Source organism: Gadus morhua, chromosome 13 (genome assembly GCF_902167405.1).
Source record: "Gadus morhua chromosome 13, gadMor3.0, whole genome shotgun sequence".
Classification (NCBI taxonomy): Eukaryota; Metazoa; Chordata; class Actinopteri; order Gadiformes; family Gadidae; genus Gadus; species Gadus morhua.
Genome location: NC_044060.1, coordinates 8092718 through 8103220, shown reverse-complemented (window position 1 = coordinate 8103220; position 10503 = coordinate 8092718). Strand labels below are relative to the sequence as shown.

Below are 10503 nucleotides of genomic sequence, written 5' to 3'. Positions count from 1 at the left end.
AGAAAGTTAATTTTTTAATGACGTGTCAATGCAGGGTTTGAATAGAATACTTGTGCAATATTTTCCTTGTCAGTTATATGGGAAGTTTTCATGAGGCTGTCAAATAAATGTTTGTATTGATTGTTGTGTGTTGTTGTTGAAAGGCGCCTCTAAATTAAATGTATTATTATTATTTATTATTATATTCTGTGTAGTGTGCTATGGGATCTTTCATTTATCAAAACCATTGTTTTAAAGGTCATAACATTTGACCTCAGAATTGTCACATGAAAAATTGTAAACTTTAATCTTGAATATGGCTGTAGCCTACTTGGTCAAAAAATAATTATTCCCACAAAAATGGCTTTCGTAACACATCCCTGACATTGAAATATTCATCTTATTTTTTTGATATCATATTTCGATATTATGTTCCATTTTTCTTTACTTCTTACCTGACTGAAATAGTAACCTACACAAATTATATACATATCGCACTTCTACAAGGCAATCTGCCTCATAAAGATATTACTGGGTCTGCTAATTTATCATCAGAAACAAGTGATTATCATCATGATATGAGTCATATTATGTTGCGTATGAGAAACCACTGACCAATGAAGAAGCCAATACACGGTAATCTCCCTTTAGAGAATGTGGACATATTCGTCAGCATAAATATGTAAAATCAAAACATTCTTAAAATCAAATGTAGAAGGCTTTATTACATGAAAGCAAGGTACAGACAACATCTCAATCAAAACAAGGTGTTATTGTGGCAGATAGCTGATGAATATAACCATCATCCCACTATGACTTTGTCACCAACTACCATACAAACGTCATAACTGAAGGGTCAAACTGAATAGGTTGTACGACAGATCTGAGTCGAATGGTTTGTTTATCTGAAACGTAATAAAACAGTTTTAGAAATGACAGCAGATATTTGCTAACTAAAGGATTAACAGTTAAGTATGCGCAGTGGGCTTTGGAATATGGGTTTAACAGGATAGATTTGTATGGCTACATCTACATTTGACTTTTTATTTTCAAGACTAAATTCTACAAACATCGATTCCATTTCATTCCGAGAGACAGCAGTCATGTAACATTAGATGCATGATGATCTAATGGATGACGATAGGCCCCACCTTGACCTAAGAGTATTATAAAAGTTATAAAACAGATTCCAGTAAGGTGGCATGATCAAAATCTTATAATCCCATTCAATGAGTACAGTAAATATGTTGAGCCAATACTTCAGCTGAGCAGAACCTGAAATGGTGGAGATGAATGACAAAAAACAGGGATAAGAAATATTGGAAACAGGCAGTGCTCTGTGTGTAGTGGAAGAAAAGTGGACCGGATAAAAGAAAGTGGACTGTGGAACACATCAAAAGTTGTACGACACAAACTCACATTACATTAGATTAACACGTAGTTGGGCATTCACAGGCGTGTACGGCCCCTGAGAGATAGGGCCCCTTGTGTGTGAATTGAAGACACACACCCTGTGTGTGGTTGAAGTGTGGGGGGGGGAGGAGGCGATGGCGATGGCGATGGTGGAGATCGCGGACGGGGGGGGGGACGGGACGGGGGGGGGATGAGAGAGTTACTTGGCGTTGGCAGAGTTGTTCAGCATCTTGCGGATGGCCAGGACGATGGCGTCGCGGTCGATGCCGTAGAGCTTGAGCAGCTCGTGGGGCTTGCCGCTGCGGGGGGTGTGGGACACCGCCAGGCGCTGCAGGCTGAAGTTGGACTCGTTGACCACCGCTGCAGCCACGGCCTCGCCGAGACCCCCTGCAAGGGGAGAGTACACAAGGGAAATACACCTGTCTTCGTGAGGTAGTGGACCCACCTGAGGGGCGAGGACTACGGAATCGCGCTTACCAAACCCTGAACCTCATTTGTAACCTTAAAAGCAAAGGGAGATACAAAGAACGGTAACTACGGAGTCCAAACAATAGGTCTCTAGTAAAACACATCTAGTGTGTCGCCCTCGGGTTGCGTTAGGGTCAGTCCGTCTGAAGAAGCTTCAGCGGTAGGGAGAATATCCTGCCAGACATCCGAGTGGTTGCAGATGCAAGGCATCCTAGGTCCAGCAGCCTGTGCTCCAACCCATCATATCACATGACACAGGGCTGGCCACGGCCGCCAGTGTTATCTAGGTCACTGCGAGCCCCGCGGGCGCATGCTTAGCTAAGGAAATCTGACAGCGCTCTGCAAGTCCAGCCCTCAGCCACTCAGCGACCCTCCATGCTGCACTAAAAGCACCCCCTCCGTGCCGGCTCAAATGCCCAAGGACCTCTGCGTGGCCAATGACTGGATGCCATCGGATCGCTCCTCAGCAATGCAGCAGCCATACACACACGCCACCACAACTCATGTTGCCTTATGGACCAATGAGAAGACCCTTTGTGCTGCAGGGGCCGTACAGCCGGGCTCTTGGTTGCCAGAAGAGGAGTTGTCTACCCTCCATGCCAAGATGTTAGTGTTCTGTAACATATTCCCGAGGCCCGTACCTTCGTAGTAGTGGTCCTCCACGGTGATAATGCGGCCCTTGGTGGCGCGGGTGTGGTCGATGATGGTTTTGGAGTCCAGGGGTTTGATGGTGAAGGGGTCGATCACCCTGACATAGATCCTCTCTGGAGAGCGATTTAATACAACGGGAAAAGTCGCAAAGGAGGACAGAAAATGTACGGAAGATTAGAATGTCGTTGGACATTGAATGTTTGGCCTACATTCATCTGCCGAGGACGGACGGTTGATCAGAGTTTAAATGCGTCGTTGTTGGTCATGCTGTACCTTTTTTCAGGTGTTCGGCTGCAGCCAGTGCTTCATGCAGGGTGACCCCAGCAGCCACCACAGTGACCTGGTCGTCCTTGCTCTGGTACACCACCTGGGGAGACGGACCAGCACAGTTGCAGTCACATAACCATTATCCATCACATAACCATTATCCATTATGATGTGGGAAGTGTGTCCCCCAACATATTGATAAAAACAATGACTCACCTTGGACTGTCCAACATGGAAGTCCTCATTGCTGTTGTAAATGATGGGATTCTCTGGACGGCTGGTTCGGATGTAGCAGACACCCTTTATGCATAGATACACAATTTGCCATGTCGTTATTCTTCTTCTGGATAAACGCGGGGGTTACATATGAAAGTGTGTGGGTGTTCGGGGGTTTGTCATCTGGCGCACCTTAGTGATGGCAGCCAACTCCACTGCCTTCTCAGTGGACACAGCATCACTGGGGTAGAACACGGTGGCTGTGGGGAGAGCCCTGAACATGGACATATCCTCAAGTCCCATCTGGGATGGGCCATCCTCTCCTGAAACACACACACATTTACAGCAATCGACAATCAATACAAAACCTAAAGCATCCATGGCAATGGATTGTGTTATCTACTATTAGAAGGATCAGTCGTGCAAAGTGTGTCAAAACAGGGTAGGAGGACAGACAGAGTTGCATGCAGAGTACCTTTTACCAACAGGGTTCCAAGGGTGACAGCCTCCAGGACAGACGGGAAAGGTGAAAGAGGGAAGGGCGGAGGGCTAAGGGTGTGAGGGGTGAGGAGAAGACACAGGTATTAACAGGAAAAGGATTGAAAACATCCACACCAACAGAGGGAACAGTTCAGTGGGGTTCAGCTGTGTCTAACTACAAGGTCTGGAGGTGCTGAGGCTCTAACAGTCAAAGGGTGTGGGAAGTGGAAAAAAGGTGTTGAGTTGGGGGGAAAAGTCTGGGACAGCACGTTTGTTGTTCTTGGGACCAACCAGTAGAGACGCCGCAGTGTGAGCCACACAGGTTGATGTTGCTCTCTGAGATGGCGGCCATGCGAAGCTGGTCGTAGGCCCTGGTGAAGAAGGAGGCCAGGGTGCTGGCGAACACAATGTTACGGTCCCGGGCAGCACAGCCCATGGCAACACTGACCTGGGGGGGGGGGGGGGGGGGGGGGGGGGGGGGGGGGGGGGGAGAAGAGCGTATTTCAGGGCTCTGGAGTCCTATAGATGTTGAATCAGCAACATACTTCCCCTAACGCATCATTTCCTGTTTCCTGTCCCCAATCCCCCTGTCTCTTTTTCTAGATCTGTTTAAAGCTACAGGGTGCCTGAGGGGGGAACAATGCCTTTTATTCTGCCCTTCCAGAGGCTAAAACGATCCATGGCACATCGTGGCTGGCAGTTGAACTGTGGGTGACGGGAAAATGTAATAACTGTATATTATCCTCAATACATTGGTCCTATTCTGTTCTCAGCTTAACCGCTGTGACTTCTGAATACACAAAAAAATCGTTAAGTTGCGAAATCCACTTCGTTTATCACGCACTTCAGCAGATGGCTCCACCCGATGGCCTTTATGAATATTTCATTTCACAATAGACTTGTCATAACCACTTCTCGTCACACGCAAGTCTGAGCGAGCCCCCAACTGGCTTCTCTTCCAGAGCAGCAGGAGGAACAAAGGGCCTCTCTTTCTAATTACACCAAGGTCAGCTCTGAAGGTAGCGGAGGGAAGCGATGGTCAGAAGAAACGTAAATAAAAGGTTGATTTCTTCAGTAAGTAGGTCATGTCTGTCTCCATTAGGGCATTACATATGGACATGTTATGTATTATTCAATAGGCCACTGTATACACAGAAGTTCCATTATGGTAATTCTAGCCAGTCAGAGCTACGCTATTGCCCACCTGAGAGGGAGTGAGAGAGGGTGGGAGAGAAAGAGCGAGCAAGAGAGAGAGAAAAAGAGAGGAGGCGGCAGCGATGGTTCAATTAGCACTCACTAATGCATAAAAGGAATGCTCTCTGACTAGTTTTATTCATGGTTTCGGTTGGACGATGACCAAATGTCAGTTGATTCAGAAAAGGTCATCCAATCGTGTCATCAAGCCTAATTTAAGTAAAACAAAACATTAACTGTGTAAATATTATTCTCGTTCAGGCCTCCTACCATGTTCTGCTGGGCGATGTAGCACTCGACAAAGCGGTTGGGGTGCTCGTTCTTGAAGATCTCCGAGTAGGTGAGGTTGTTGGTGTCTCCGTCCAGCGCCACCACGCGCTCGTTGTAGCGGCCCAGCTTGGCGATGGCCGTCCCGTACGCCTTACGGGTGGACACCTGCACAGAGACGGGGAGCAGTGAGGGGCGGTCCAGCGGAAAGCTTCCAAGGGGGAGAAATGCATTGCATTCAATCTATAAAATGTATGAAGTAAAAGTGATAACATACATCAAATACAATACTCTATATAATATTTCATTCGTGTGTTACGTTGGTTCTATCGTATTTGATTCATCTTGATGGTGTGCGATGAGGCACCTTCTCGCCGGCCTTGTAGCCGGGGGCGCTGGGCATGCGCACGTTCCTCAGGCTGACGGGAGGCGAGTCCTCGGTGGGGGCCGCCGGGTACAGCCGCTTGCTGCTGTTCACCAGGCGGCTCTGCAGCTCCTTCACCACCACCTCCGCCATGTCCTTGGACAGCGGCTTGGCGTGCCAGCCCATCTTGTCCTCCGCAGCTGAGACCCAGGGAAACAGGAGACCATCAGGTGAATCCAGACACAAAAACACCCGCACCGCCACTCTTCACATATAGGGTCAGTTTTACACTGTCTTAGCCTAACTTTTTTTATTCTCTGTTTGTGATATTTCTGTTCACCAATCTTTTAATCTTTCTGCATGTCTAGATTTGTATCTTGTCGAAGCAAATTATTATTAATATTAGTACTTAGTAGTAAGTCGCTTTGGATAAAAGTGTCCAAATGCCCTAAATGTAAATGTAGTGGAAGTAGGATTAGCAGTAGAACTAGCAGAAGTACTAGTAGTAGTAGTAGTAGTAGTAGTAGTATGAGTTCTGATAATAATGATAATATACTTTATGTACTTCACACAGCAGTAGAAGGCTACCTTTGTACCTGTCTAGAGAGGCGGGGGTGAAGCAGGGGAGCTGGGGTTACCTGGGATGCCTTTGCCTTTGACCGTCTTGGCCAGGATGGCAGTGGGCTGGTGGCGTGCCTGGCTCAGCGCCTTGCACAGCTCCTCCACACTGTGGCCGTCCACGATGATGGTGTGCCACCTACACACCAACACACACACACACACACACACACACACCGACACACACACACACGCACACACACACACACACACACACACACGCACACACGCACACACACACGCACACACACACGCACACACACACACACACGCACACACGCACACACACACGCACACACGCACACACACCGACATGCACGCACGATCACAGAGACAACAGAGACTTTATTTGTAAAAATCGAATTAAATGTGCTTGCGTAAATTGCGTAACGGCCTGACGCTGCTTTAACAACACACACTGCACTGACTGCATGACAGTTAATCCTGATTTAAATGTAGGTCAGGAATCACACTGGCAGACCTTCATGGGTTCTCCCCAATCCCTCCCAAAAGCCCTTCATTATTACCCAAAAGCTTCGCAGCGCTTCTGATATTTGTCCAGGTGGTGTTGCAGGGGGGCGGGCTCACTCTGGCCCAGCCGGTTGATGTCCAGGATAGCCACCAGGTTGTCCAGCTGGTAGTATGAGGCGAAGGACATGGCCTCCCACACCGAGCCCTCGGACAGCTCACCGTCCCCGAGCAGGCAGTACACATTATAGCTGAAATGCAGAGACATGGGCGTGGTCAGCCATGCTGTGTGTGTGTGTGTTGTGTTGGGTGTGCGTGTGTGTGTGTTGGGGTGGGGGTTGTTGGGTGTGAGTGTGTTGAGTGCATTTGTGTGTGTGTGTGTGTGTGTGTGTGTGTGTGTGTGTGTGTGTGTGTGTGTGTGTGTGTGTGTGTGTGTGTGTGTGTTTGTGTGTGTGTGTGTGTGTGTGTGTGTGTGTGTGTGTGTGTGTGTGTGTGTGTGTGTGTGTGTGTGTGTGTGTGTGTGTGTGTGTGGGGGAAATCTATATTGAGAACGAGAGTAAAAGGGGGATGAAAAGAGCGTGTGAGAAGAAGGGTGCGTCGGCCTGACACTAATGCACCGTGACAGTTTTCCAGTCGATCAGTTAAGGTTTCTCCATTTGACAGAATCACTTGGTAAGCATCTGGGACTTGAGGAACTCCCTTGAGTCCATGATTGACTTCCCACCTCCAACAGCTTTCTCTGCGTCATAAAGCACTCAGCCATCCAGTTTTCCATGTAAAGTATTTTTTTTATAATTTAAGTATTTTTATTTTGTTTTTTAAATATTATTAACCAATTTTATATTCATCTGCAAGGCAGCTTAGAAAAAACTGAAGCAAAAAAAGCTGATTTGGCATTTTATGAACATAAACGATCTGAAGTCAAGGTGCGGCGATAATCCAGTACAATAGACTGAGGACAAAGGGACACCAGGTTCAATGCACCAATTTTGAGTGTGATGTTGAGGCGAGATCAGTGTGGAATGGCGGCGCAGGCACAGATATGGCTGCTGGGCCTGTGATTATTAGAGCAGAAGAATTGGGAGCATAAAGCATGAAGCCAGTCTACACTCCCACCCAGACGGGAATTCCTCACTCTCACTAGGAATTGTATCCAATATCACGTTCTTAACTGTGTAATATTCAATATCCCTCCATTATCTATCGTGATTGTGTGCACGAGTGTGGTCACTTCTATTTGTGGGCATGTGTGTGTGTGTGTGTGTGTGTGTGTGTGTGTGTGTGTGTGTGTGTGTGTGTGTGTGTGTGTGTGTGTGTGTGTGTGTATGTGTGCACGTGTGTATGGATGTGAGTGCGCATGCGTGCGTGGTGTATGCATGTGCATGTGTGTGTGTGAATGTGTGTGTCAGTGGGTCTTACCTGGCTTTGTCAAAGTACTTTGCTGTGTAAGCCATTCCGCAGGCCACTCCAAGGCCCTGCCCCAAAGATCCTGTGGCAACATCCACAAACTGCTGCCTCTGCACACACACACACACACACACACACACACACACACACACACACACACACACACACACACACACACACACCGACACACACACACACACACACACACACACACACACACACACACACACACACACACACACACACACACAAATACACACATACACCCAGATGACAAAATAAGTGGTATCCTTCCCAAAGTGGGTCTAAACTTGGGCAGCAGCGTGTGTGACTGTTGGGTTTCTCATCCTATTCTACACAGCAGAGTAGGACTCGGCGGGACCAACGCATGCCGGAAGAAAGAGTGAAGGAAGGGATGGCGGACATACGGTACGTGGGACTACTCTTACAGGAGTAGGGTGGCTCTCCAGAGCAGAGTCCACCTGGCACAGGGTCAGAAGCTCGCTCTCCTTGATGAAGCCTGTCTCCGTCCACATGGAGTACAAGGCTGGGGCGGCGTGGCCCTGGGGACAAACGGCAAATCAACAGCACGTCCAATGGAAGTGGCTCTACCCCTTCCTTTGTCTGCCTCTCGTCGGCCCTTCTAGCTCTCACTTCTTTCACTCGTAGGGTCAGTCTTTCTCTTTTTCTCTCTGGCCCATTGTTCCTTTTACACACACACACAGGCCGCACACACACACACACACACACACACATCAACTAATTAAAGGTCCATTCTACCATTCTCCGCACCGCTCGCCTCCAGGGGGGAGCTTAATGGGGGTCTGCGTCTCACCTTGGACAGGATGAAGCGGTCGTTGTTGATGTAGCGGGGGTCCTCCGGGCGGTACTTCATGGTGTGGAAGAACAGCACCGACATGATCTCCGCCACGCTGCAGCATGACGTGGGGTACCTGGAGGACACAGCCGACATGTCACCGTGGATACCGTCTCCACGACAACCACCGCTGGACCACTCATGGCCCTCATCAGAGGGCCATGTGTGGAGCGCCATGGCACTTCTGCTTTGTGACGTACAGTCATTGAGGAGACAAATAAAAAGGCCTCTGCTTTCACAATAATGCTGTCGTCAAATTGACAGTTTAGTGTACAAGCGGTTATATAATTGTATAATACGTATGGTATAAGTAATATATAAAGCGGTTTCTAATATCTGCAATTCGTTCTTTTTGCCTCGACTACGATGACACCTTATATTGAAAATATGATTCATATTGTGTTATTGAAATTGGATTTAATGGTTTGTATTTCTGGATTTGAAACTTTCAAGTCAATAAAATGAAATGGCGAGTAAATAGTCATAGTCTGTTAGCCGCCATGCTGAGGTAGACCATGCTTCATCCAAAGCCTTTGTTCTACACAAAGGCTTGGACCACAACAGCTATGTTTGTGGGATGTGGCCTTACCTATTACAGGAGGCCTAAATATTAATATTAACCTTATTCAAAATGCATTACCATATTTCATGTTAACATTTTGATGAAATTGAATTTATTTTATCTGCAGAAAAATGCTGTTAAGGCATATCTGAGTAATTCTAAGCCAGACCGATTCAATAAAGATATTTGAGAGTTAAGGGCATGTAACCTGCCATAAATGATTAAAATAAAAAAAAGCTTTACAGGATTAGAGTAAGCGGGCAGCCTCAAGGCCATGTGTGTAAATCCACATCTAACAAAGATCTTGTTCGTATCGATTGAGACAACTGGAATCAGGTCAAGGATTATCTACATAGATTTCATTCAATATAATAAACATGTTTTATCATTTTGGATCATTTTCTCAATGAAATAACTTTATTGTGTTTGAATGAAAGTAGGATTAATATTTAAGTAATTCAAAAGAAAATGACAAGGTGGATACGTTGATATCATTATAATGCTGTTGTTTAGGAATGTTTGGGCATTTTCAAGAAATGATTGTCAAAAAAGCAAAATAGTATCCTTAATGGTAAAATGTAATATTAAAAAAATATAAGACTGTCATACAAACATGGATTTATATTTTAACAATACAAAAACAATATACCTGAACCCATTTTTCCCAAATTACTAAAATGTGGAAAGTAAATCCTAAAGCAATTCCTTTGTCACCTTAAGATGCGTCTAGCGAGCCTGCGAGCGTCGCATGAGAACAAAAGCGGGACACACTGTTCCCGATGCTCTTTGCGGGCAGCTGTGTCTCGCGTCGTGTGAGCACGCGTGTCTGTAAAGCGTTGAGGACGAGCCGAAGCGACGCGTTGCATTTTATGGACGTCCGGTACAGAAAACACCTGCAGTGGCCTTGATAAAGCCTGAGAAGTGAAGTGAACGTCTATAAGGAAAGTATAAATGATATATAGGGGACTCACCCAGTGCCAGCCGCAGTGGTGGCCTTGATGGAGTTGATCCTGAGGCGGATAGCGATGTTTCTCAGAGCCTGGACGGTCTGCTGGTCTGGCTTGTGGTAGTCCTCCATGAAGGCAAACTGAAAAAGTTCCAGGGCAACAAAAAAGTGGAACAAATACTTTAGGAATGTGTGTGTGTGTGTGTGTGTGTGTGTGTGTGTGTTTGTGCGTGTGTGCGTGTGGGAGTACAGTGAGCGAGGGATGGGTAGGACTTGTGTGTTGAGTGGCAGCAGAGAGAGAAAGAGAGAAAGGAGGGAGAAAGGGG

The 10503-nt window shown here is 46.8% G+C and overlaps 1 protein-coding gene across 2 annotated transcripts in view; it reads right to left on the bottom strand.

Annotated features, from left to right (window-relative positions):
- Nucleotides 1–678: 678 nt before the first annotated feature.
- Nucleotides 679–10503, bottom strand: part of tkta (transketolase a) — a 9831-nt gene continuing 6 nt past the window's right edge. The window contains exons 1-14 of one of the 2 annotated variants that reach the window (XM_030375804.1): nt 10203–10503; nt 8628–8745; nt 8221–8355; nt 7805–7902; nt 6445–6636; nt 5938–6056; nt 5303–5499; nt 4939–5103; nt 3766–3922; nt 3187–3317; nt 2995–3078; nt 2785–2878; nt 2502–2624; nt 679–1779 (exon numbers count right to left, since the gene is read on the bottom strand). The exon at nt 10203–10503 is cut by the window's right edge and continues 6 nt beyond it. In XM_030375804.1, coding sequence (XP_030231664.1) covers nt 1592–1779; nt 2502–2624; nt 2785–2878; nt 2995–3078; nt 3187–3317; nt 3766–3922; nt 4939–5103; nt 5303–5499; nt 5938–6056; nt 6445–6636; nt 7805–7902; nt 8221–8355; nt 8628–8745; nt 10203–10309 — 1908 coding nt within the window. In that variant the 5' untranslated portion in view covers nt 10310–10503 and the 3' untranslated portion in view covers nt 679–1591. The remainder of the gene's footprint in view (nt 1780–2501; nt 2625–2784; nt 2879–2994; nt 3079–3186; nt 3318–3765; nt 3923–4938; nt 5104–5302; nt 5500–5937; nt 6057–6444; nt 6637–7804; nt 7903–8220; nt 8356–8627; nt 8746–10202) is intronic. The other variant, XM_030375806.1, reaches the window with a different exon arrangement.